Below are 26,607 nucleotides of genomic sequence, written 5' to 3'. Positions count from 1 at the left end.
ACCTGCAGTGTAGTGAATTTAATTTACACGACCTTTACCAGCTTTGTGAGCATTTTTTTTACTGTACCTGTTGTGTGTACACTTTGTTATTTTTCACACTCCTATAGCGGAGAATCCGGTGCTGGCAAAACTGTCAACACGAAACGTGTCATTCAGTATTTTGCCATTGTGGCAGCTCTTGGGGAAACAGCTGCCAAAAAAGGAGTAAGGCTGATGTGGCAACCCCTATTTTTTTGTTTTCCACTCCCTCCTTTTTCAAGCTTTTTTTGCTCCATTTTATCTTTTTATTTTCTTCTTCGCTTTTTTGGTCCCAGGAATCCTGCAGTGTATTCCCTTTAAACCGTCTCCATACATTTTGCTCACTGTCACAGTGGTGAATGTGAGAACTGATTACATTCATGTCTGAGTCTTTACCCTCATGTGTTGTGCAGCCATTTCCAGCCACTCTCCTACGCTTCCTCCCTGATTTTTGAATCATTCTTTTCCCCCATCCCTTGTAATTTGTTTTTCCTTTTTTTTGCTTTTTGGCTCCACATTTTTTACATAATCTTTCCCTTTGCTTTGATTTTTGGTTTTTGACTTTTCTATGTTGTTTGATGCTCATTTTTCCTCCCTTTTTCTCCCATGTGTTCACCACACTCCATCATGTAAAACAAGGTGGCCATCGGGTTTTAACAACAGTTCTAATTTTCCAGTTGTTCATGGTTTTCCCCTTTGGTTGTGAAAGTATTATTCCGTGACACTAGACAAGATGTCACACTCACAGGCTTTTCATTTTCTTCTTCAGCTGCACAGTCCTTCCACTAAAACAGGGGTGAGTTTAAGCTGCAACATCTATTAAGAATGAATACAAAAAAATAATGTGACTTAGCTTACTCCCATTTTACTTACAAATGTATTTTCCAGGGGAATCTGGAGGATCAAATCATCGAGGCCAACCCTGCCATGGAGGCGTTTGGTAACGCCAAAACGCTGAGGAATGACAACTCATCTCGTTTTGTGAGTATCTGGAAATTCCCTATATTGCGTATTGTATATGCATTTAATATTATTAATATTAAGATCATTTTTCTTGCATAATTAATTTCCTGCAGGGCAAGTTCATCAGGATCCACTTCGGACCTACAGGGAAACTGGCCTCAGCTGATGTTGACATGTGTGAGTTAATGAGTTTGTTTTTTAACACCATGTATTTTTCATTTTGTTTCATATCTAAGAGGAAGACATCACACGTCTCCCTGTGTTTCAGATCTTCTGGAAAAATCCAGAGTGATATTTCAGCAGCCTGGTGAGAGGAGCTACCACATCTACTACCAGATCATGTCCCAGAAGAAACCAGAGCTGTTGGGTGTGTTAATCTGGCAAATTCTTTATATTTTATTCCTTCCTGGTGCAGGACTGTGACATAATCATTGTTAACTCTTTGTTCTAGACATGCTGCTGGTGACCTCCAACCCGTATGACTTCCACTTCTGCTCGCAGGGCGTCACCACCGTGGAGAACCTGGATGACGGACAGGAGCTGATGGCCACTGATGTAAGAACGTTTATCTTTTCCACAAGGAGAGAAAATCAGCTGCATCGGAGCACAGAGCATAACTTCTCCTTTCTCTCTCTGCAGCACGCCATGGACATCCTCGGCTTCCTGTCCGATGAGAAGTACGGCTGCTATAAAATAGTCGGAGCCATCATGCACTTTGGCAACATGAAATTCAAGCTAAAGCAGCGCGAGGAGCAGGCGGAGACTGATGGCACTGAGAGTAAGAAGCAGTGATGTCTGGCACAAAAGCAACTCCAGATTTAAAAGGCAGGTTTGTGACTGAACCTTTTTTTTTCTTCTTGATCAGGTGCGGACAAGGCCTCATACCTGATGGGAGTCAGTTCAGCTGACCTCATCAAGGGCCTCCTCCACCCGAGGGTGAAGGTGGGGAACGAGTATGTGGTGAAGGGGCAGAACGTCGAACAGGTGAGGAGATGTAATGGTTGCTCTCTGTGTTCTTTGTCAACACATGAAGATGAAAAAACAACGTCTATGAATATGTCAAATAGATCAGAGCAGAACAGTCGTATGAAAGTTTTTTTAAACTGTCATGAAAATTCAGCGTGTTCAGCTTCTCCTCCATCTGCAGGACGACTCGGGATTAAAGGACAGCTCCTTATTCCTCAAATGATCTGTACACCCGCCACTCCACACTCTGACAGCTTTACTCTTGTGTGTGTGTGCGTGTGTGTGCGCGTGTGTGTGTGTGTATCTGTGCATGGTTGCTCTAGGTTAACTTCGCCGTCGGTGCTCTGGCCAAAGCGACATATGACCGCATGTTCAAATGGCTCGTGGGACGCATCAACCGGACGCTGTACACATCCCTGCCTCGCCAGTACTTCATAGGAGTCCTGGACATCGCTGGATTTGAGATCTTTCAAGTAAATTGATCTATATTACAAATGTTTTTTTTAAACGTTAGTATGGCTCTAAATCTTTGTTATTATTATTATCTAAGATTTTCTGGATGTATGGTCAGATTCCGGTTGAAAACCAACAGGTTCTCTGTTTGTATCTTACCCTCTATCTCACCGTGTTGAATTAGCAATGCTGCAGGATGAGTGTTGCGTCCTTCACGCTTGTTCTGAACACCTGTTCCTTTTTTTGATCGCAGCTCAATAGCTTCGAGCAGCTGTGCATCAACTTCACAAATGAGAAGCTGCAACAGTTTTTCAACCACCACATGTTCATCCTGGAGCAGGAGGAGTACAAGCGTGAGGGCATTGAATGGACCTTCATCGACTTTGGGTTGGACCTTCAAGCGTGCATTGATCTCATTGAAAAGGTGAAGTGCTGTGTTTATCACAGGTGAATCATGGATGAGTTTCATGGAGGTGTATTAGATTAACACGCTGCTCTTCCTCGTCCAGCCGCTGGGCATCATGTCCATCCTTGAAGAGGAGTGCATGTTCCCTAAAGCCTCGGACAACAGCTTTAAAGCCAAGATGTATGACAATCATATCGGCAAGTCGCCTAATTTCCAAAAGCCACGGCCAGACAAGAAGCGCAAGTTCGAGGCCCACTTTGAGCTGGTGCACTATGCTGGTGTGGTAAGTGACTTCCTCACTAACACACTGAGACATTGCTGCAGAATGTGTCCTTACACACAGAATCCAACCATTGGGACGTCCCTGCTGCTTTTCACAGGTACCCTATAACATCATCGGATGGCTGGACAAAAACAAAGACCCACTAAACGAGACGGTGGTGGCGGTTTTCCGAAAGTCTTCCAACAAGCTGCTGGCGACTCTCTATGAGAACTACATTGGATCAGACTCAAGTACGATAAACAAGATCCTGATTATAACATGTAGTCTTTTCAATCACTTCTAAAAACCCATTTTACAGACTTTCCTTTATGTGATGTCGTCTTTTTATCTCTTGTATGTTATATTGCTTTTTTCTATTTAGTTGCTTTGCTTTGTCTTCTTTTTATTGTTCTTATTCGGCTTATTTTTAATTACTGCTTTTATCATAGTAAATGCATATTTGCAATTAGGCCTGAATATCCTGTGTCTGCTTTGTTTCTCAAAGAACCTCGTAAACCCTGTTTTTAGATACTAAATAAATAAAGCTATTATCATTATTATTATTATTATTAACAACATGGTCACATTTATCAATCTGCTAATCATTCAATAGCGTCCGAACCGAGGCCTGGCGGCAAGGAAAAGCGGAAGAAGGCGGCCTCCTTCCAGACGGTGTCTCAGCTTCACAAGGTGAGTGTGTGACAGTCTGGTACTGATGCAGGTGAATGTAAACGTGTTTCAGACGATGTGAGCGTCTGTGGGCCTCTCTGGACAGCTGGGATGGAGGCAGTTAAGACTTGCAGTGATGTTTAGGGCAATGATCACATGAACATCACTTTAAGTCTGTGCTGGCTCCTCTCTCCTTCACATCGAGGATTTCAAACATTTTACATGAAGGTTCTGTTCTCACGCTTTGTAATAAATTATGCTTTAATAGTAGAATTGTGAAGGAGTTTATATTGACTCAATTATCTCTCCTCTATCCAGGAAAACCTGAACAAGCTGATGACCAACCTGCGCAGCACCCAGCCCCACTTTGTTCGCTGCATCATCCCTAATGAGAGCAAGACTCCAGGTAACACACGGCACGATCACATATCATCAGGAGCTAAGTGATGCGGGTGAGGCTGATGTTTGACACCTGTTCTGTGCAGGGATCATGGATCCATTCATGGTGCTGCACCAGCTTCGCTGTAACGGCGTGCTGGAAGGCATCAGGATCTGCAGGAAGGGCTTTCCAAACCGCATCCTCTACGCTGAGTTCAAACAGCGGTAAGACGAATCAGAAAAGGCAAAACTCACTTTCATTTGATGGGCATTCAGTCTCACTGATCGCACTGTTTTCATATATTCAGCTATCGCATCCTGAATCCACATGCCATCCCAGATGATAAGTTTGTTGACAGCAGGAAAGCTGCAGAGAAGCTGCTGTCCTCCCTGGATATCGACCACAGCCAGTACAAGTTTGGACACACAAAGGTAGAGGGCCGCAGCTTGTGTGTAAAACAGAGCCATTTATTAAAGTACTGTGCTTAAGAATAAGTTAGTTAAGAATAAGTTAGTTATTCTATATATAAGTACTAAGATAAGATTAGTCCCATTACGGGGGAAAACATAAGGAACTCTAAAAATAGAAATATGTACCATGTAAACATCATATATATAAAGTTAAATATACTTGGCATAATCCTACAGATTAAATTATTCAACAGTATTTAAAGAAGTTAAAGTTAACTACTACTACTCAGGGAACAAACTGTCCTTGCAGGTGAGAGACCATCATCATCGATCACCTCATTGTCTTCTCCACGTTTGGTAAAATGGCTGCAGACCACAGGACAGACTCTTCTGTGCTTTTTGGATCATCTCTGTCCTAGAGAGCAAACTGATTACGTGCTAGTTATCACTTTAAACAGACAGGGGCAGACGGTATTTACCATTAACTCCTGTCTGACAACTGCAGACATTATGCTACATCTCTTTAGTTTATGTATTTTTACTTCAGTAAGACTTTGAATGTTTGTTTCCCCATTCAGAGAACTTAAATGACTGTCCCAGATTACACAAAGCATGATGTCCCTCATTATCAATCAGAACCACTCAGAAACAACGCAATGCATATGCTTCAATTCATCACAAACATAATTTGATAAGAATTTGAAACATTGTTTAATTTATGTCAGATTTATATCCTTAGAATCTTATCAGAATCTTGTCATTGACCTTGTCATGCAATTCCAAAGAGGAGCTTCTGATTGACACTTGCCCCACCCCTTTCTGTGAAACCGCCACCATGAAGTCATGTGATTTCAGTCACATGACGTCCATGCTAAACTATTGTAAAAGTCCTGTTGACTAGATTTTGTTAAAACAGGAAATAAACAGACTGAAGTCTCCCACATTTCCCAACGTCCCAGATTACCCAAATTCACCATATACTTTTTATTTTCTGCAAAATAATCAGACATCATGACTTGAAATCTGGTAAATCATTCAGAAATTAGAAGCACTTCATGATGATATCTGTGCAAACGAGTTTGTGATCACAGTCACCCTAAAATATCCCCTAAGTTTCCGTGATTTTATGCCTTTATTTCAAGTTATATTTTTATGTTTTTGCTGTTAATATTACTTAATACTTAATATTTGCTTCCTTTCTTCATGTAGGTGTTCTTCAAGGCTGGTCTGCTGGGTCACCTGGAGGAGCTGAGGGACGAACGTTTGTCCAAAGTCCTGACGCTGCTGCAGGCAGCCGCTCGAGGCCAAATCATGAGGGCGCTGCTGCAGAGAATGAATGTGAAGAGGTAAAAGACCACATCACATTTACATCCGTCATCAAAATCTCTTTTATCAAGCCGAATGAATATAAAATGTCTTTGGAGGCACAGCAGAGCTCTGAGCTTTGTTCCTCACAGGAAGGTGAAGACATGAGTACAGAAAACAGAAAGAGCTGCAGCACCAGTTGCTTCAGTGAACAGGTTCAATCGCAACACGATCGGCCGCGAGCCTTTCAGCTTGTGTTACACTATACCTCAGTGTTCACTCCCTCGCTGCAGTATGCCTGGCATGCAAGGGCAGTGTTATCGGTGTGTGCGAGGCGTGTGCTTGCCCTTGTATGGTTACCAGGCATGTGTGTGTGGCCCCTCTGTTATTAAGGGCCCCAACTCATGCTCACACCCATACCCCACTCTCTCAGGTCTACGGCTATACTCTCCATCCGCTCTCTCTCTCTAAATAAAACAATGCTGACGGTGTCCCCAGAGCCAGGTGGCGACATGTGTCAAGTGGCAGCTGCTGAGGCCCTCCCTAAAAATACAACCCTCGGCCCCCTCCCTGGACACCCAATGGCCCCTGGCTCCTTTTGTCCCCGGCGCCTGTACTTCTAAGTGAGTGCATTGATGGAATATGTGGAGGGTGACAGAGGATTTAAGCCGGCCATTGGACAGAGGGTTTTAGTTTCTAAATAAACACAGACGCTCACCTTTGAGAGGCACTCGACGTGGAGTCATGTCAAACATGCAATCATCCACACACACCCCCCCCCCTCCCCCCCCCTCCCACTCCAGTCACCTTCCACCCCAGCGTGTGCAAGCTCACTTAAACTCACCCCCTAAACACCGACAAGGAGTCCTTGACCACTCTGCTCCAGCTCCATATTTAGGTGCCGCTGGACGCCATCCTACTGAGACTAAATCAATCTAGTTACCCATTTGGTCACAGTCATGAAACATCAAAAGCATCAGTAGGTGTATGATTTCACGTCGCATCCCTTGGTGTATGATTAGATACGTGGGAGGAGATGGGCGCAGGATCCGTGCCAATAAAATCAAGCACCAAGGAGAAGTCACTAAATAAATAAACGGGGAAGTCCAGGATAAATCTTTTTGACCTTCTTCTCTTTATGTTCTCGCTCTCAACTTCTCTTAAAGTGACACGACGCCGACATCTGGGACAGTACAGTGTTTACTTCAACAGATTTTAAACTCAATGTTATGTTAACATGATTTGTGTGTGTGTGTGTATATATATATATATATATACATATATATATATATTATACAAATTTTTGTTATTTTAATTTACTTTCCGTTACTTTTTGTGAACTACACTCAACTTTTAAACAATCATTATTATCAGCTAATTATTTTTATTTTAACTGTTTATTTAATCCTTTTTTATACATAAATACTTATTTTTGAGTCATTTAATAAATTATTTTTCAGCTTGGATCGTTCATATTATTACTCCCTTGTTTTATATATATATATACACACATAATCAAAATTAAAGTTTTTAATAACAAAACAACACTTATAAGTTAAAATAAAATAAATAAAACTTAATAAGTCTAAAACTTCACATATTGTGAACACATTCAAGTTGTAAAGTAAAAATAAATGTATTCACTTGTTTCCTTTAAACGTCAATGATGCAAATTATTCAATCTTTATTGATTTCAATCATTAATTGAAATACCAGGGTTCATTAATTTTACCCACTTACCTCAATATGACTGAAATCTATTTGTTTGTAGCTTTAAAAATTAAGCTTAAGTGTTAAGACTTTCCTGCTTACTTGTAAATTAGTGTTTAACATGACAAGAAAACATTTAGTGTTAAAAAAAAGTTTTATTAATTCTCATCATTCATCAGTGAGGCCCTGATGATCATCCAGTGGAACATCCGGGCCTTTAACGCTGTCAAGCATTGGCCCTGGATGAAGCTCTTCTTCAAAATAAAGCCTCTGCTGAAGAGTGCCGCCACCGAGAAAGAGCTGGCTGCTCTGAAGGAGGAGCTGGCCAAGCTGAAAGAGGCTCTGGAGAAATCTGAGGTCAAGCGTATAGAGCTGGAGGAGAAGCAGGTCAGCCTGACCCAAGAGAAGAATGACCTCTCTCTACAGCTGCAGGCAGTAAGTGATTCAAACATTCAGCTTTTACAAACACTGATACTGTCGTAGTGCTCGGATGCACTTACCACCTGCTGCACTTTTTGCCCCACAGGAGCAGGACAATCTGGTTGATGCTGAGGACCGCTGTGAACTGCTCATCAAAACTAAGATCCAGCTGGAGGCCAAATTGAAAGAAATCATGGAGCGGCTGGAGGATGAGGAGGAGATGAACTCTAATGTGCTCGCCAAGAAGCGCAAGCTGGAGGACGAGTGCGCCGAGCTTAAGAAAGACATCGACGATCTGGAGATCACTCTTGCTAAAGTGGAAAAGGAGAAACATGCCACTGAGAACAAGGTGAGGAGAGTGGAAAAGGAGATTGTGAGTTCCCTCCAGAGGGCACTTAAGGCCTCTGAAAGATCTGCAGCACATTAAGTGGATTGTATGAATAAATTAATAATGTATCTTTAATTTCTCATCAATTGTCAATTTTTTCTGCTTATTCTGTGCAGGTGAAGAACCTGATAGAGGAAATGTCAGTTCTGGATGAAACCATCCTGAAGCTGACCAAGGAGAAAAAGGCTCTGCAGGAGGCCCATCAGCAGACTCTGGACGACCTGCAGGCAGAGGAAGACAAAGTCAACTCTCTGACCAAAGCCAAGACAAAGCTGGAGCAACAAGTGGATGATGTGAGTTCATTTATTGCTTTGAAAAGCAGAGGTTTCATTTCGTCGACTGGCGATAACATAGTGAACACTAACATGTTTTACCTTCCTAATGTGAATCAGCTGGAGGGCTCCCTGGAACAAGAGAAGAAACTGCGTATGGACCTGGAACGGGTCAGACGTAAGCTGGAGGGGGATCTGAAACTCTCCTTGGAGACTTTTATGGATATGGAGAACGACAAACAGCAACTCGAAGAGAGGCTGAAAAAGTGAGTCATCATATATTCACACAAAAAAACGTCATCTTGTTTTTGAGGTTGTTATGAAGTAATGATGAAATCTTTCCCACCAGAAAAGAGTTTGAAATGAATGCGGTAAGCACCAGGGTTGAGGATGAGCAAGCCTTGGTCAATCAGCTCCAGAAGAAGATAAAAGAGTTACAGGTGCAAACTCGTCTATTAACCTCCAACACATATTAAAACATAATTTTGACAAAATAACTGACATCAATTTCCTCCAGGCTCGTTCAGAGGAGCTGGAGGAGGAGCTGGAGGCCGACCGGGCTTGCAGGGCCAAAGTGGAGAAGCAGCGTGGTGATGTGGCTCGTGAGCTTGAGGAGCTGAGCGAGCGCCTCGAGGAGGCTGGTGGGTCCAGCTCAGCTCAGATGGAGATTAACAAGAAAAGAGAGACGGATTATCTGAAGCTGCGGCGAGACCTGGAGGGGTCCATGCTTCACCACGAGACCACGACGGCCGCCCTGCGGAAGAAGCATGCCGACGGCGTCGCCGAGCTGAGTGAGCAGATCGACAGCCTGCAGCGAATCAAACAGAAGCTGGAGAAGGAGAGGGGAGAGGCCAAGATGGAGGCAGATGATCTGGCCTCCACTGTGGAGCATCTTTCCAAGGGCAAGGTAGAAAGAAGAACAAGAGACGCAATGAGAGAATTAAAGCAGGATGGGACCAAACTAGATCAAAAATGTCGATCTCTTGTCTGCAGGCCACTTCAGAGAAGATGTGTCGCCTGTATGAAGACCAAATGAACGAGTCTAAAGCCAAGGTTGAAGAGCTCCAGAGGCAGCTCAACGACACCAGCACCCAAAGGGCCCGTGCTCAGGCTGAGAGTGGTAAACACTGTTCACTTGATTATAAATCTCACAACAGATTTCACAGATTGGTTATTAACACAGGGACCTTTCTCTCTTCCTGGTGCAGCCGAGCTGGGAAGGAAGCTGGAGGAGCGAGAGTCCATGGTGTCTCAGCTCCAGAGGGCCAAGAACTCATTCAGCCAGAACGTGGATGAGCTCAAGAAGCAGCTGGAGGAGGAAAATAAGGTCAGATACCAATAAATACATCATTAGTAGTAATTCACAAGGCTAACTCGCAGAGATTGAGATCCTACAGTTTAGCTTACTGCTCTCCACCACCCTGATTGGTCTCTAAAGGCTAAGAACTCCCTGGCCCACGCGCTGCAGTCAACGCGCCATGACTGCGATCTCCTGCGGGAGCAGTATGATGAGGAGCTGGAGGCCAAGGCTGAGCTGCAGAGAGCTCTGTCCAAGGCCAACGTCGACGTGGCTCAGTGGAGGACTAAGTATGAAACTGATGCCATCCAGAGAACTGAGGAGCTGGAGGAGGCCAAGTGAGTGAGATGCATTTTTGACAGAATTAAATGGTGCAGAATGATCATTTGAAGGCGTGACATTGGAATCTGTTTGCCTCTCTTTAGGAAGAAGCTGGTGATACGTCTGCAGGAGGCTGAGGAGGCGGTGGAGGCATCTAATGCCAAGTGCTCCTCCCTGGAGAAAACCAAACATCGGCTCCAGACAGAGATCGAGGACCTGATCATCGACCTGGAGCGAGCTAATGCTTCAGCTGCTGCGCTCGACAAAAAGCAACGCAACTTTGACAAGGTACTGGCAAAGAGAAGGGAACCCACGTGTTTAAAAGTCACGTGTTTCCTGTTGACAACTACTACATAGGATTGCATTTACTGCCCTGAATATTACTTTTTCAACTTATATATTACCTTTACTGAGTGTGTATTTCACTATTCCTTTTTGTTGCTGTCACATGGTAACTTTATATCTTATCTTACATCATCTCAATCTAACATTGAATAACTGTCAAAAATGGATGACGAGGTCAGGCCTCATCATTTTACTAAGCTGATCTTATCTTACCTTATAACTCTATAAGATAGTGTACCTGACTCTATGACAGAGTTACAGAGTCCAACTCAGTCCAACTTGGGCTCCACCGTAACTTCTCATTGTCCGCTGAAGAAGAGATTTGATTTAAAAGCTGACAATGATTGTCATTGTTCATCCAGGTGCTGGTTGAGTGGAAACAGAAGTATGAGGAGTGCCAGTCTGAGCTGGAGACCTCTCAGAAGGAGTCTCGTAGCCTGAGTACAGAGCTCTTCAAACTGAAGAACTCTTATGAGGAGAGTCTGGATCATCTGGAGACCATCAAGAGGGAGAACAAGAACCTGCAAGGTAAAGCTGAGGTCTAATTTACCAGCTGGATGGCTGTATTGAAGAAACTTTATGACTTAATGTGAAAACACAATTTTTCTCTTCTACAGAGGAGATTGCTGACCTTACTGATCAAATCAGTCAGGGAGTGAAGACCATCAATGAGCTGGAGAAGGCGAAGAAGAGTCTGGACATGGAGAAAAGCGAGATTCAAGCTGCGCTGGAGGAAGCTGAAGTAAGTAGTTTGCAATGTTCCCTCACCTCCTCCTCCTCTTTCTGGTCTGTGGTATATTCCTGATTGAGGTGAATATCATCGAGCGTTAAGTGGTCTGTCTGTCTGTCTGTCTGTCTCAGGGCACTCTGGAGCATGAAGAGAGCAAAACTCTCAGGATCCAGCTGGAGTTAAACCAGATTAAGGTCGATGTTGACAGGAAGCTGGCAGAGAAGGACGAGGAAATCGACAGCCTCCGGTGAGTTGTACAGATTGCTCTTTTCATCCAACTTCATAGCACATTCAAGATTCTTTCCCCGTCAACCACATTATTCTATTTACCTCTCCATCACCTTCTAGTCGTAACCACCAGAGAAACCTGGACTCCATGCAGGCCACCTTGGATGCCGAGGCTAAGTCTCGCAACGAGGCAGTGCGTCTGAGGAAGAAGATGGAGGGTGACCTGAATGAGATGGAGGTGCAGCTGAGCCACGCCAACCGGCAGGCCTCCGAGTCCCAGAAACTCCTGAGGAGCCTGCAGGTTCAGATCAAGGTGAGTCCACACAGCAGACAGCAGCATGCTCACCCTGCAGGTCATATCAAATACATCTCTATTGTTACACACTTAATAAAATATATTTGCTCTTTCTCGTTTCCAGGACATTCAGATTGAGTTAGATGACACTATTCACAAGAATGAGGAGCTGAAGGAGCAGGTGGCAGTGACCGAGCGGCGAAACAACCTGCTGGCTGCCGAGGTGGAGGAGCTCAGGGCTCTGCTGGAGCAAAACGACCGTGCACGCAAGCTGGCTGAGCATGAGCTGCTGGAGGCCAGCGAGAGAGTCAACCTGTTGCACTCTCAGGTAAGAAGATGTCGTAAAAACTACAAAGCAGTGCATTTATCAATAAATCACGGCATTAAAAAGCAGCAGTGTAGTGGAGTATATGCTGTATATTCACAAAATAATTTGCAACTACAAACAACAGTCTTTTACTGAAGTGATTTTGGTTTTGAAACACTGCGTAGAATATTACTGCACTTAAAGAAGTTTTGCATCTCCATTCACAACGTGGTGTTTAGCTTGCTCCAGGACTGTTGTATATGTAACCAATAAACAGCCTGAGCCCGAACGGAACCCTAGCTCGTTATTTTCAGCAGCTGAAATCAAAAGAAACTGAGAATCTTCAGTCTTGAGGTGTTGCATTTTGCTCTCTGGTTGCAGAACACTGGGCTGATCAACCAGAAGAAGAAGCTGGAGAGTGATCTGTCCATTCTTTCGAATGAGGTGGACGATGCTGTTCAGGAATGCCGCAACGCAGACGAGAAGGCCAAAAAGGCCATCACTGACGTAAGACCTCGTATAAACAAAATAAAGATTTAAAACATCAAGCGATAAGATATTTATAAGATAACTTAAAACATATATAGATGTCCTGATAACCTCACATCCGAGCCAGAGGCTTGTTAATGTTTACTTTGCGGCAGTCATTTCCAGTGTCCTATCAGAGGTGACTTAATGTCCCTTTAACACCGATCATCTGTATTTACAGGCGGCCATGATGGCAGAGGAGCTGAAGAAGGAGCAGGACACCAGCTCCCACCTGGAGAGGATGAAGAAGAACATGGAGCAAACCGTAAAGGACCTGCAGATGCGTCTTGACGAGGCCGAGCAGATCGCCCTCAAAGGAGGCAAGAAGCAGGTTCAGAAGCTGGAGGCCAGGGTAAGAGCTGGAATCAGTGGGTCCCATTGTTAATCCTTGCTCATTTGTAATGAGCTGATGTGTGACAGTATTTGCTGATCTCACTGGTAGGTCAAAGAACTGGAGAACGAACTAGACGCTGAGCAAAAGAAGAGCCAAGAGTATCAGAAGGGAGTACGCAAGTATGAGAGGAGAGTCAAAGAGCTGTCGTATCAGGTAAACCACCACTGTCTGCACAGAGAGCAGTACAACATATGAATGTGTTTTTAAAGAAATTGAAAGCAGGGTAGAAGTTTCACTCTGGTGTTTGTGCAGGCTGAGGAGGACAAGAAGAACCTGTTGCGTTTGCAGGACCTCATCGACAAGCTGCAGATCAAATTGAAGAGTTACAAGAGGCAGGCTGAGGAAGCAGTAAGTCCACCATCACTTGTTTACCGCTGCCGCACAGTTTTATACGTTGTAAAGTGAAGAGCGTGACGAGCATCCCTTCGGTTCACTGTACACTTCGATCCCTGTGTAGGAGGAGCAGGCAAACACCAACTTGTCCAAGTACAGGAAGCTGCAGCATGAGCTCGACGACGCAGAGGAGAGGGCTGACACGGCCGAGTCGCAGGTCAACAAACTGCGTGTCCGCACCCGTGACCAAGGCGGCAAGGTTGGTAAACCAAATGCATCCAATACATTTCACAGTATGTTGCACAATTGTACGACCTTCGGAAGAATTTATTAAAATTAGCCGACTGGCTACAGGACAAGAGCTAATCTTAGAAGAGCCTGGATGTAATCCTCTATTGAATACGACCTCACATAGCCACCTCATGTGATCTCTGGTGTGGTCATGAGTAACTTTGTGACATTGTGTATGTGGTTGCCAGTAAACACTCCTGTCTTGTGTATTTCAGCTCGCTGAGTGATGCCACGAGGCTGCAAGCGAACAAGTCAGCCAGCTGCAACAGATGTGCTCAGCTCTATGAACGCCCAAATAAAGACTATTAAATCTTTCCCTATGACTGATGTGTGTGAATGTGAAAAAGGTAGAAACCCCACAAAGGTCTAAAGAAGAATTTATTATATTATTAATTTGACAAACAGTTGTTAAATAAGGAAAATGAAGTTCAACACCAGCATTAGAGGAGGAAGGTGAAGGGTTAGAGCCTGTTACAGTAGTGGTTATAGTTGAATGTCAAACTGAAACGTGAATCTTGTCTTCTTTGTTTGATTAGTCAGACAGGTGCAGACGGGATTATTTAACACAACCAGGAGAGATTTTCTGCTTTCATGGTTTAGATTTTACACCATGAATTATCCACTGTTAATCGTTGTCCTTTTCAACAAACAAATCCAGATGCTTTTGAGCCTTGTGTGTTGAGATACAATATTTGATCAAAAAGCACCATATGGTCCGAGTTTTAACTGCCAGTTTAGAAGTGGCTGCAACACGTGTCTAATAATGTCCTCACCAGGCCAAACATGATATAAAACTAGTTCATAAAGTCAATACATGTGAGACCTCAAATTAAAGTGGTAAAGTCAAATAGTACGCAGCATCTTCTTGAAAAGATTTCACCATTTCCTACACAAAATAATGTTTGAAATCTAAGGCCTACTCGGAGCTTCACACCACATATGGCAGAACTGTGGAGAAGCAGTTCTCTCAGGCTCATACAGAGGGCTTACTCTCTCACACCGCCGCAGCACAAAGCTACAACAGTCAGGGAGTGTCAATGCAGTAGCTCACAACATTCGTGTTTTTCATCGACTTCTACGGTGGATGACAGGAGCGATACCAGGGGTTTACATCCATGAGAAAACATGATCAGTACTCAGGTTGTTAACACCACTGCAGTATCATGTTACACAAAGCATTTATCTCAGCAAGAGATAAATGAGAAGTTTCTTGCATCAACATTGCTGCAAAAGATGAGCTGTTTAAGCATGTGCATACTCGGAGAGATTTCTTTTAAAACATGCTGAATGAAAGCTAGAGAGCAAGGAAACATTTCTGGTTATCAGCTTTAAAGCAAAAGAAAAAGGCTTCGGATGTGTAAAAGGACATGTGTTTGCATCCCGTTATACATTCACATGAATCATGACTGTACACTTCTCATTAGACGTGGTTAGATCTGTACGGTTTCAGGAGAAAATATGAGGTAGCTCATTCATTTTGTACTTATCGTGGGTGTTCAATTTAAGACGCCAACTGTCTGTTCAGCTCTGCAACTGCACATTCATGCCATGGACACGTCAACACAGCCGAGCTCTCCGCTTCTTCTCAATCCAGAGTAAAGATCGAGTGGTGGCACCAAGCTATAAGAGCAATCACACAGAAAGATTGTCATTCTCTGAGATTAAGAAAAATCTGACGGAGTCCAATGATGAGGATGTTGGGCTGAAGGCTGATTCACATAAAACAGTGTCTGGAGCAATTAAAGTGGTATCTTAACACTAGCACCTGCATAGTTTATTCTCTTTCCCAAAGCATCGCCCACAGCATGGATACAAATTCTGTACAAAATGACGGTGATTTATTCAACAAATGTGTTAAACTATAATAAACAATAAAAGCAATTTTAATCTGTGCAATGTTTTATTCTACATTTTATCCAGAGCTAAAAGCCATTGTTTTCAACAAGACAAAAATAGATCAGCAAAAAGAACCTGGAAAAGAGACGAGTTGCTGTGTGAAGCTTCTGAAGCCACAGCAGAGTGGATGGTTTTTAGGTGAAAGGAGCCCCGTGTGTGTGATCTGTGAGACATGACATGTCAGCCGGCCCACGAGCTACTTAAATGTTCTGAGTAGAGCCAGAAAGCACCAATCAACAATAGCCACCTAATAAAATAGACCCACAGACGGGTTAAAAGGAAATGCTGTTCATCATCAAGACCCCTGCAAGAAAGTCAAATTTCACTAATGCCCCCCCCCCCCACAGGTCAGGCAGTGGAGTGGCACTGAGTCGACAGAGAGCGTGTAGGTAGTGGGCGACTGAGACAGCAGACTCCCTGCGACGTGTCACTGCACATCTGGCTGACAGTTCATCTGTGGACATTTCCAAACCAAGTCCATGTAAAAGGAATCTTTTTTTTTCTTTTCTAACATAAATTTGTTGAATCATACATATTTTTTTCATAGAATTTTGTATAGGTTATATAAAAGGCTCTATTTGAATTTCACCTAAAGCAAACAACCAACGCAGGTGTCATATCCCAAGTTCCCCCAATAGTCTGTTCTGTGTTTCTGGGACGGGCGTACAGGCTTCCTCTGAAGAAGAGCGGTAACTCAGTGAGAATTCACATCCCCCTCCCCTCTGCGATGACAGCCTCCATGCGTAGGTACAGAAAGCAAACAGGTGAGTCTTTACATCCAGAAGCACTGTCACGAAGCGTCTGGATGGCTCAGCCCAGTGGAGTCATCACCAGCTCTAGGTGTCCATGCTCCCTGTGACCCTCTGCCCTGTCCCACCCCCCCAGCCCAGAGTGCACTTGCTGGAGGTCAATCTTCCAGCAGGTCTCTGTCCAGATCCATGAAAGGCTCATCAATGTAGCTCGATATGGCACAAAGAGAAGTCCTGTCTGAGCCCAGCAGCACTGACACCGTCTCCTTCCAGTAGCTGAAGGGGATACAGGAGCTCTGAGGAGCAAGACCACAGAGGAATTACAACAATAAAACTACTGCTTGTTGTATTATTGAGTTTCAATTACCTTCAACAGGGAGGCTGTTTTTTTGTCTGCATTTGTTTGTTTTTGTTGGCACGATTACACATAAACTACTGGACAGATTACCACGAAACTTCAGGGAAGAACCCATTAAATGTTGGTGCAGATCCAGATCAGGCAACAGTTTAACATAGTGACATGGGGTGTTTTACATTTTCATTGATTTCTCAGAGAATAAGTCATGACTCTTGATGAAAAACACACAGGAATGTTTAGGGGAATGATATTTATAATTGTGTGCAATCTGGTGCAGATCCAAATCTAGTAAATTGAAATGTTTCAAATCTGCTCAAGTGCCCTTCCAGTTAAAATCAGCCAGGCTCAGCTGTGTTTCTGGATGTCTGTTGTATCAGTTCTAATGCTTATCCTGAGTAGACCATTTCACCAACAACTAACAAATAAGAGTAAATGAGATTAAATTTAAGTAATCACTTGTGTTTTCACACAACAACATAATTTAATCATATTTCATATAAGAAAAATCATCAAACTTCTAAATATTGAAGCAGACAGGATATATATTTGTGGCCACTTGGGGACAGTAGAACAAGTAGAAACAACCTTTACATCATCTGATAAAGTTGTTGGTCACATGCCACTAGTGATGCAGCTCTGATTTTCCCAGCATGCATTTATGTTAATACCCTGTCATCATGTTTTCAATGTACCATAGAAAAAGCACTGAAGGTTAATGTAAACGATACTCACATTCTCCAGACAGGTGCTATCTTTGTCCTTGTTGAGGTAGTGGCGCTGCCAGAAGCGCAGTAGGTTGTGGAAGTTGTTGAGCAGGCAGCCCGGGTACTTTTCCGCATACTCCTTCTCCCGCAAGGCGTTGAGGTAGAAGGGCAGTTTAGCCTTTCTTCTGGCCAACATCAAGATCACAAGGCTGGTGTTTAAACAGCTCACATTCTCCTGCAGGGAAAGAGGATGGGATGGATACAAACGAGACTTTAGTGATCGAGTATTTAGAATAACAATCTTAGCAGTAACTTATCAATTAAGCTTCAAAGTTTTGACAACAATTTATCATTTGTGAGATGAATTATTCCTTATGCTACAACTGTTTGTGCAACAATGTGAAAATGAAACACCTGTGTGAGAGTCTGCACGTTGATGATGTTGATCAGTCTGAAGAGGAAGGAAAGTCTGTTCTCGACTTTGGCCATGTAGGACAGCAGGCAGCACTCAGACAGAACCTCCACCACTGAGGGAGGGGGCACAAAACACTGAGATCAATATAAACACCTCTTTTAAACCTCTGACAAACATTTGGTTTTTTTCAGTGTGGACATCAAATAGAAAACAATCTGAAAACAGATCTCTAAAAATATTGAACATGTAGTGATAGCAGATTAATCCATAATTTTGTGGACATGGCCTTAAAACTCCTTGCACATTGTTGCAATGACATGCATGACACAGTCACCAAAACGTAATCAGTTCATTTTTGAATCTAAGTGAATGTTTGTACAAAATTTGATGAAATTCCCTCATGCTGATCTTAAGATATCTATTTTTTTTTTTAAGTCATAAAACAACAGAATGCTTTGTAGAAAAGTTTCTGTGTTATCTATAAAAGAAATGCTCATTGGTTTAAATCCTGGACGGGACTGGTTCATCTGTGAACTTAGATGAGGTTTGTCAGTAAATTCTGGAACTAGTCTCCATGTTCAAACTTTCCATCCTCATTTACCTTTGACATCTTCAGTCTGGCTCTCGAAGCGGTCCAACGAAAGGACAATGCAACGCACTAGCATGTTGGAGTCCACTAGAGAGCTGTTGATCTGCGTCAGGAAGGTCTGAAACTACAGAGAAGAAATTCAACGACTCTATTAGCCACATATTTATGCAACACAGCTGTAGAAAAAAAAAATGAAGTTAGATTTTATTAGGTCAGCATACTCAATAACGTTTTACAATGAATATAAAAGTGTAAAGTTATACCTTTTCAGGAGTGTTGACATATTTGTTGAATCTTTTGAAGGCATCAATGTTGAACTTCATGAGCTCGCCCAGCAGATCAAAGTAGCTCTGTAGGACATCTCGAGATGTACAGCCGCTATCGATGATGCAGAACAGGATGTGCTGTCGAGAAGGAAGTGAGTAACTATTTAATTAAGAGGATTTAAAAATCAATGAGAATTCTGTGAGATATGAACTGTGTGTCGAGAACCACAACGTGGCTGCAGTATTACCTCGAGCAGTCCCCTTTTCAGGAGGAACATTTGGTCTGCATAGGAGGTGGCTCCTCTAAGAAAACTTTCCACTGCTCTTGCCTGCCAGAATCTACATGAAGAAACAGAAACATTCAGCATATAGTCAGCTATAAAAAGAAGAACCAGACAGACAAATGTCAATGATGCAGACGTGAGGAGGTGAAATGAAGACAGATTTTTGATCCACTTCATCATTCAAATTAACCAACAGCAATATCTGTGCTTCGTGACATAACTGTTCCATAAGAACCTTCAATTGGAAAAACATAAAACAACTTACAGCAAATTATGTTCAGATACCATTAAACAAAAGAGTTGCAAAGCTGAGTCATTAATAGTTTTTAATAATATTTTCCAACACTGTGCTTGTATCATCAAGGACGAGCGTGTGCCAATCGATGCAGTGAACGTTTCTGTGCCATCAGTCGAACAGAGCACACTGGAGATCACTCACAAAAAATAAAGAAAAACTATTCGCTTTCAAACTTCTATTTCTAAATAATATTCCAGAGTGGAGATTAGGATCACACTGATGTGTGAAGTAAATGGTCCGACTGCTCTAAATATATAAATACTGAGGTGACACCATATTTTCTGTATTATTGACATCACTGCTGTCCCATAAAATTGTTCTTCACCTCCACCTCACTAACAAACAACCCAAAAGTCTATCTTCTTCTTTTCATCGCTTGTCGTGATTCAGAGAAACACTTTGGTCAGCAGGAGAATTAATTATTAAAAATCTGATTTTTTTTGTGTACGCCATTTTCAGCTTTTGTGCGCACATACACTTTTAGTATGAATGCTACGCAGTTTTATAAATGGTGACCTAGGTGTTTTTGTTTACAGCAAATCCACACTGGTTTATCCAATGGTTTTATCACCAAAAGCTCTGGAATCTCGTCTTCTTTCCAAGTTCACATCTACGTCTGTGTCTTTTGAACGCATGGCTCATTTGACCAATATGGGGATGTTTGACTTTTTCCTGACCCCATCTAATAGCAACATCACCCCCTGCACCTTGATCAATGGCCTATACAAATCTGACCTGAAGGACGAGTCTGGAGGCTCCCTCTTCATGACAGCGAGGAGACGCGTGAGGAGGCCCTTCTTCCCATCACACACTAGGCTTCTGTCTGTGTTGACCAGAGCTTCCACCTCAGGGATGTTAGCCTTCATGGAAATGGCACTCAGTTCATTCAGCTCCTGGCTATTCAGCAAGAGGTACTTATTCCTGAAAGACAAGCAACAACTTTCAAAACATAAACTCAACTTAAGACGAGAAGTCAGATCTAAGGTGACACAATAAAGGGTCACTTACTCATGGTGATCACTGAAACTCTGGAGTAGCCGCAAAAACTGGATTTTAAAGGAGATTTCCTGTATAATGAGAAGAAAGTGTGTTCATGATTGTGTTCATCTTCTAAAAGTTTCAATATATTTCTGTTCCAAAATGTCTGTTTTATTTAATATTCATACTGGACTACAATCGCAGTTCTCATTCTGGCCGTGCACCACATGATTTGAAGCAGTGTATTTCCTCCAGATCAGCTTGTCAAACAGGTTATTGAGACCTGGGATGAGACGGAACTCGGCCAGCATCTTGTGGACCTGAGCAGAATCACACAACAGTGGTGAGAGAACTGCACCCTGCTTAGAGCCAACGCCAACACTTAAATCTTAGAGAGGAGGAAGTGAGGTGAAGTACCTGGTTCCTCTGTCGGCCCATGAGAAGGACACACAGTACATACATCACTTCCACTTTATACATGATCTCATGGACAGTCTTCATGGACTGAGGCAGTCGATGTCTCAGGGGGCTTGTGGCCAGAGAACTCTCATCTGATGATTCTGAAAGGGAAAAGATGATTTTAGGCAAAGTTCATAGGATTTAGGTAGGGTGAGGAACTATCAGCCCAAGTGACTTGTCTCACCTGTACTGCTTTGTTCCGCCTCCTCAGTGGCCATCTGCATAAGGGCGTCCAGCACCAGAGCATTGTCTAGCCATGTGTACCAGTCCTCCAGCTCCTGCAGGAAGTTGGCGCCTGTGGCCTCAGACACCTTTCTAGTGGCGAGCTTACACAGCCGCTCGATGAACCCAGGGATGTTCAGCAGGGTTACTTAAGGGAAAAAAAACATTAGATAGTTTAAAATGTATTGATCCATTTTTTGCAACGGCACACATGTTGCATAGTTTGTTTTAACTCAGTGGACCAACACTTCTTTTACACCAAAACTAGCAGGTGTACGCAAGTTTTTTGAATGCGTGGAACCAACAAAAAAATGGTGATTAACTCCTTTCCTAATGCCAGTAGGAGGTTGTCTCTCCGTTATTTTCCCACCCATGGGTCATGTTCAACGTCAGAAACGCAATGAAAACTGAGGCGCTCTCTCACCTCACTGTCTTGCCAAATTAGCACGTTCAACCGAGTGTCATGTTTCCATCACTGATAATCATAGCGGATAACGACCTTTATCTCATTTGACCCGGGAGTGAATGCTTATTGAATCCATTCACATTGCAGACAAAAGCCAGATGTTAGCATGTGTTAGTGGGCTTTTTGTACAGTGGGAAAGGGGTTTAAGGAAACTTACCCTGATTGACCTCTGCCCGTGAGGGGATGGCGTTGCGTTTCTGCTGAGCGTTTTTAGCCAGCAGGGTGTGCTTGTCATCATTTCCTACATCAGGTTCTGAGATGGTCACAGACAAGATGCGGCAGAAGTTGGCAAGCTGTTGCTGGTCAAAGCTTTGGACCAGGCCTGATAGGTTGGGGATCCCTTCCAACTGGATCATCTCCTTAAGAATGCAAACACACACTGTCATCGGTCTGATAGTGGATCAGAATCAGAAACACATCCCAAGTTGTGAGATCAAGCCTTAATTTGCAACCTACTAAAACTGCAGTAGCTTATTCATATTGCATAATCAGTTTGTGGATGGACATTAAAGAAATAATTTCACAATAAAACAAACAATACTATGAAGGTTTTTGAGACTTGTATAGCTTTCTCATGGCAGCATTGTAGCAGTGATTCTTTTTAGTCAGAGTGAATTCCCTGTGATGTTTTAATCCATTGTGATCCGACACATTGATCGATACACAGGACAACCTATCAGAGGTAAAAGCACTGTCTCTAGATTTCTTCCTTTGGTCAAATAAATAATCCATGCAAGGTATGCCTACGCATACTTGTCTGGGACCTTTACAAGGAAAACAAAGGCATTGTGATGCTGGAGCCAGGTACATAAAAACTGTTACAAAGGAGAGTGGGTGTTTTTATATCCTCAATTCTCCATTACAGTAAACGGTTTCAGAAAACACTGGATGTCTTGTCTATGTAAATCACTGCTACATTTCTTCTCACAAATTTAAGAGGCTTTAAAGCAGCATGATACATCTGCCACAATGTTGCAGAGGTTTACGTGCCAACCAATCAAACACCAATTAAAACCAATCAAACTTAATACACACGTCATTCATAGCACCGTTCTAATCAGGAAGCGTTGTTCATTATGGGTCTTAAATACTTTAATTCTCTCACATATAAAGTGAGGAGGTGGTGGTTAGCACTAATAATACCATTGCTAAATAATACAATATCAATTTATCCTTCATAAATACTAAAGAAAAGCTCTGATGTATAAATGCTTAAGTTAGATTTTCTTTCATTTATTTGACAGGGACAATGCTCATTAATCAACAGCAAAATGACTGTAAATGAGCCAGAATTAGCTCAACATGCTAAATATGGACACTAGATATGGTCAGTTGAGTTATTGTCATTTTTAAAGAGGAGAAGTAAAAGGAGGTTAGAGGGTCTTAAAGGGGACATAGCATGCAAATTCCACTTTGTTAGTGCTTCTACACGTTAATGTGGGTATCTGGCATGTCTACCAACCCAAAAACTGTTTGTCTTTTAAAGAGCAAAACATAATTTTCACATTAAAAAAGATGAATATTTAATATCAATTTGACAGATTTGTAAGAAACAGAGGTACAGAGAATTCTTGTTATTATTGGCTAACAAAATATCACTGCATAAAATGGACTTCATAGAACTTTTAACTCTGGAGTCAACAGAGCTTAATGCTCAGTCTGAGAAATATAACTGACCTTTTTGACCCCTAGGATATCTTCAATAAGGGTAGCAGTCTGTAGGAAGGTCTTCTTGTTTGTCATCAGGGTGAAGAGAAACAGAACAAAGTCGTCCCTTGCTGCCAGACACTTTGTCACCCCCTCCGTCTATGAATTGAAAGAGAGAAAATGTGTATGTTAATCAAATCCATTTGAAAGCTTCTGAGACCTGTATAACAGCACAAACTACCTACAGGAAAAAACACGTAAAGCTATATACATGTGCTAAGTTGAAGCAAGATGTAATACACCTCTGACAATTATAAATGTAATAGGACACTTACACATATACAACAGTTGTAGAGAACACTAAGGCAGTCCTTAACCAGGTCATCATTCACTGTTACAACAGAAACAAAAGACATTAGTCTAAATTTAAATACTTTTTTTCCATACATGTCAACTTGTCAATAAAGACATATGTGATGTCAGTGCTACTTACTTTTGGGTTTTTTCTTCTGCATAGTTAGTGTGGGTCTCATCAAGATCTCCACGAGCAGCTTCAGGGACACAGTCGAATGAGAATTCAATACTGTTATTATTTCTACTTCTTAGTACAAGTTTCTTTGCAGAACCACTGATTCTCCTGAGGTAACACGCTTCAGTGTCTGAGTCCAACAACAACAGAGCATCAGGTATCAGGAATGTCAAACTTACATCGACTCCACCAAAGAGGTCAAAGGTGTGCGTGTTGGGGAAGGTGGATTCCTGAGCGGTCTTCCTGTCCTCTGTGACAAAAGACATGGCCTCCACGGAGAGCTGAGATGATAATACCTGACAAAAAAAACATTGTTCGCATGTAAGTTACATCATCCGGACACCAAAGAGAAATGTGGCTAAAAGTGTTGAATGGAGTAGTGCTTTGTGTGTACCTTAAGAAAGCTGTGGGCATGGGAGAGGTCACTGTTGGGATTGCTGCTCTCGTAGAGCTTCTGCAGCACAGTAGGGATGCCATTCCACTTGGCCCGTTTATCTCTCTCCTGGAGCAAACCTACTGGGAGCTACGACAACACAACCAGAGGCAAACTTAAAGAGTGCAACATACAGAGAAAAAAAGTATCATTTATCAATTTCAGAGGACCGCAAGAAATCGACAGAAATAAAAAGAATATTCAGTCTGCTAAACACATACATATGAGGTCTATAAATTATAAAAATCCATTGTCTTTCCTCATCTTCCCTACCAGAAAACATGAATACAACTTTTGTGACAAACAAAAGGCCCCAGAGGATATAAACACTGTGACTGCTCTTTTAAATGAGATTAGAGCAGAGTCACACACCTCGGGTTATACAGCTGATTACTGCAATGAATACAACAGCAACTAAAAGCAGCTTCAGCAGATTTTTATTATGTCCCTGTAATAACCAAACACATAGGATAATAGAGTCCTGGCCTGGCTCATGGTCAGTGAGTGCTTATGTAAAGTGGAGCAAGGCCGCGAAGTGCTGCAGCATGTTGAAGTTGACCCTGCAGCATACTGGACACCAGCAGTGTGATCTGATTACAGGTGTGTTGTGTTGAGTTTGTCCACATTTGGATTGAACTCTTGTGGGGCTTTTTGAATTGAAGCTGCTGGAGGTCCCAGAAGAGGACGCTTTTTCTAGATTTACCAAATTGATTTATTGACCCCACAAGTAATGAATGGATGCACGCATTTTCTGTCTGGTTGTGACAGCACTGCTCACTGTTGAAGCCCTAATAAAAAACAGTGGCAATGGCATTACTTTAAAAAGATATGAAAATGACATAATAATACTTCAACCAAACCGAATATTTAAAATGTCAAATTTCCTAATTGTGCATTTACTCTTAAGACTTATAATTTTGTAATTTCTGAAAGGAAGAAACATGTTGTACATTCTCAGATATTAGCGTGGCACCAAACCTTGCTTCCACAGTGGTACACACTATGTTTGGCACAAAACTGGACAGAAAACTAGCCAAAACAAAGCAGATTGGTATAATATGATGCATAGTAAAGACATGCATTCTGCTCAGTTGGAACCAGCAAAGACGCCCAACATTTATTCTATTATAAATCATCCTGAGTGAAACATTCGGCGCACCTATACCTTGAAAAATCAAGTTGGTGTCTTTCTGAGAACATGGGAACCCCTAACGTACATATGAACCTCTGACTGCATGCTTAGGCCACTAAACTCAGCTCTGCAGAGGGAGGAACCTGACTGAGGAACGTCTGTGCTTTCTGTCGTAGCTCATGAATGTTGATGACCTCTACATCTGAACGCATTCCCTGACCTGGACATTAACATGTGTCCGCAGCCATGACAGAACACCGGTGTATTTTGACAACTGTTCAGATTGTAGCAGCTGAGGCAACACTTAACACAACACTGTTATTGGGGATATAATCCTAAAACATGGTCTCTTCATGTTGGTGATAGGTTTGTCTGATAAGGTTTCACTCTTTAAAATCCCCGATGAGATTGCATTACCTCGAAAACTGCAAGTCAGCGGTGAAGGTAAAGTGTTGCAGAGGCACTGGAATCAAATGTTTTGATGGCTTTAAAACTCCGTAGTTTCAGTCGAGGTGCAGTAAATAAACAGAAGCAGCTGAAGACTAACATGTCAGCACAGGTGCAATGTCAACAAACACGAGTAATGTGTATTAAAAAAACAAAACAATAACAGCTGACGTCAACTAACGTTATATCTCTGTCCCCCAAAGATTCAGATATCGAGTAAATATTCGCTTGTGTAGAATTAAAAATAAACTTGCTAGCAGCTGCTCTACCCTTTTATGGAAACGATAGTTATTGTGGTTAGTGTGTCGTTACGTAATCACCTGAGCTGTTCAGCTGGCTTAGCTAGCTAGCCGACGTTACCCTGTTTGCTAACATTAGCTAATGTTGCTGCTGTTGATTAACGCTCAGTGATTTAAGCGCCTCCAGCATTGAACCACAGACTCACGCTGTCACACTGACAACACAACGCCCGGCAGAAGCAACAACACCCCGTCCTTCTCTCTGTGCACGGTGCATTTGTGTCCGCTGAACCTGGCCTTTAATGCTAAGCTAACGCAGAGCTAACAACAAAAGACAGAATCAGAGCGGAGCTTGCCTCACACGGTTGCTGAGAATGCTAACATCGTTTGTATTGTCAGCGAGCAAACCGTGTTTTAAAGGGGTCAGTGGCGTCAACGTGAAAGGTTCGTGTTGTTTAAAACGCCCGGCATTGTTGTAGCTAACTGAAAAGCCCAGGCTGTCAGGAGCGACTGCATCTCCGGTGTAATGCCCGGGACAGCGGCTCCGTTCTCAGGCTGCATTGCGAGCGCAAGTCCCTGGTCTCGGTGGAGCAACTGTCGGACGTGCTGTACCGTCGCAACACGCGTCGCTTCTCTTACCTGTGTCCCTTGGCTGAAACCCTGGCCGGTGATTTTACTGGCCGTGAACTTTTTGACGATATTGCTGCGGCAATGTCTTCGTTTTCCTCCAGTACAGGGGGACTCGGACCCCAGAAGCGTCGCCATTTTTACCTCTTCCTGAACAGAAGTGTTGGGGCAGGAAGTGG

General features: G+C 42.7%; 2 protein-coding genes across 3 annotated transcripts in view; one reads left to right on the top strand and one right to left on the bottom strand.

The window, feature by feature from the left end:
- The window catches only part of myh7ba (myosin, heavy chain 7B, cardiac muscle, beta a), a 17,623-nt gene extending 1,986 nt beyond the window's left edge, over positions 1–15,637 (top strand). Inside the window, exons 7-44 of one of the 2 annotated variants that reach the window (XM_034584683.1) lie at positions 108–204; positions 788–814; positions 907–999; positions 1,095–1,158; positions 1,250–1,348; positions 1,433–1,536; positions 1,621–1,759; positions 1,847–1,965; positions 2,271–2,420; positions 2,654–2,824; positions 2,910–3,089; positions 3,187–3,319; positions 3,682–3,758; positions 4,056–4,143; positions 4,223–4,340; positions 4,424–4,547; positions 5,736–5,872; positions 7,721–7,976; positions 8,068–8,310; positions 8,466–8,642; positions 8,742–8,887; positions 8,971–9,061; positions 9,139–9,528; positions 9,615–9,741; positions 9,830–9,948; positions 10,060–10,256; positions 10,344–10,527; positions 10,947–11,112; positions 11,202–11,326; positions 11,446–11,561; positions 11,663–11,855; positions 11,962–12,165; positions 12,526–12,651; positions 12,854–13,024; positions 13,115–13,219; positions 13,319–13,414; positions 13,524–13,658; positions 13,906–15,637. In XM_034584683.1, coding sequence (XP_034440574.1) covers positions 108–204; positions 788–814; positions 907–999; positions 1,095–1,158; positions 1,250–1,348; positions 1,433–1,536; positions 1,621–1,759; positions 1,847–1,965; positions 2,271–2,420; positions 2,654–2,824; positions 2,910–3,089; positions 3,187–3,319; positions 3,682–3,758; positions 4,056–4,143; positions 4,223–4,340; positions 4,424–4,547; positions 5,736–5,872; positions 7,721–7,976; positions 8,068–8,310; positions 8,466–8,642; positions 8,742–8,887; positions 8,971–9,061; positions 9,139–9,528; positions 9,615–9,741; positions 9,830–9,948; positions 10,060–10,256; positions 10,344–10,527; positions 10,947–11,112; positions 11,202–11,326; positions 11,446–11,561; positions 11,663–11,855; positions 11,962–12,165; positions 12,526–12,651; positions 12,854–13,024; positions 13,115–13,219; positions 13,319–13,414; positions 13,524–13,658; positions 13,906–13,917 — 5,299 coding nt within the window. In that variant the 3' untranslated portion in view covers positions 13,918–15,637. The remainder of the gene's footprint in view (positions 1–107; positions 205–787; positions 815–906; positions 1,000–1,094; positions 1,159–1,249; positions 1,349–1,432; positions 1,537–1,620; positions 1,760–1,846; positions 1,966–2,270; positions 2,421–2,653; positions 2,825–2,909; positions 3,090–3,186; positions 3,320–3,681; positions 3,759–4,055; positions 4,144–4,222; positions 4,341–4,423; positions 4,548–5,735; positions 5,873–7,720; positions 7,977–8,067; positions 8,311–8,465; positions 8,643–8,741; positions 8,888–8,970; positions 9,062–9,138; positions 9,529–9,614; positions 9,742–9,829; positions 9,949–10,059; positions 10,257–10,343; positions 10,528–10,946; positions 11,113–11,201; positions 11,327–11,445; positions 11,562–11,662; positions 11,856–11,961; positions 12,166–12,525; positions 12,652–12,853; positions 13,025–13,114; positions 13,220–13,318; positions 13,415–13,523; positions 13,659–13,905) is intronic. The other variant, XM_034584684.1, reaches the window with a different exon arrangement.
- On the bottom strand, positions 14,056–26,607 carry trpc4apa (transient receptor potential cation channel, subfamily C, member 4 associated protein a). Its single transcript, XM_034584685.1, has 18 exons — positions 26,441–26,607; positions 23,945–24,073; positions 23,730–23,846; positions 23,515–23,572; positions 23,357–23,412; positions 23,052–23,180; positions 21,532–21,733; positions 20,871–21,056; positions 20,645–20,787; positions 20,416–20,547; positions 20,258–20,316; positions 19,985–20,170; positions 18,916–19,006; positions 18,665–18,805; positions 18,414–18,525; positions 17,812–17,924; positions 17,426–17,632; positions 14,056–16,631 (listed from the first exon to the last, which is right to left on the bottom strand). Exons 1-18 carry the CDS (start codon positions 26,564–26,566, stop codon positions 16,494–16,496), a joined length of 2,325 nt encoding a protein of 774 aa, XP_034440576.1. The 5' UTR covers positions 26,567–26,607; the 3' UTR covers positions 14,056–16,493.

This window comes from Hippoglossus hippoglossus, chromosome 5 (assembly GCF_009819705.1).
Source record: "Hippoglossus hippoglossus isolate fHipHip1 chromosome 5, fHipHip1.pri, whole genome shotgun sequence".
In the NCBI taxonomy this organism is placed as follows: Eukaryota; Metazoa; Chordata; class Actinopteri; order Pleuronectiformes; family Pleuronectidae; genus Hippoglossus; species Hippoglossus hippoglossus.
Note: the sequence above shows the minus strand (reverse complement) of the source record. Positions and strands in the feature narration are given on the sequence as shown.

Excerpts from the sequence above, each read along its gene's own strand:
- trpc4apa (XM_034584685.1), bottom strand. The coding sequence starts at position 26,566 with ATGGCGACGCTTCTGGGGTCCGAGTCCCCCTGTACTGGAGGAAAACGA. Across the intron at positions 24,074-26,440 it reads GTTTCAGCCAAGGGACACAG|CTCCCAGTAGGTTTGCTCCA; the intron begins GTAAGAGAAGCG and ends GTGTTGTCGTAG. Across the intron at positions 21,057-21,531 it reads ACGGGCAGAGGTCAATCAGG|TAACCCTGCTGAACATCCCT; the intron begins GTAAGTTTCCTT and ends TTTTCCCTTAAG.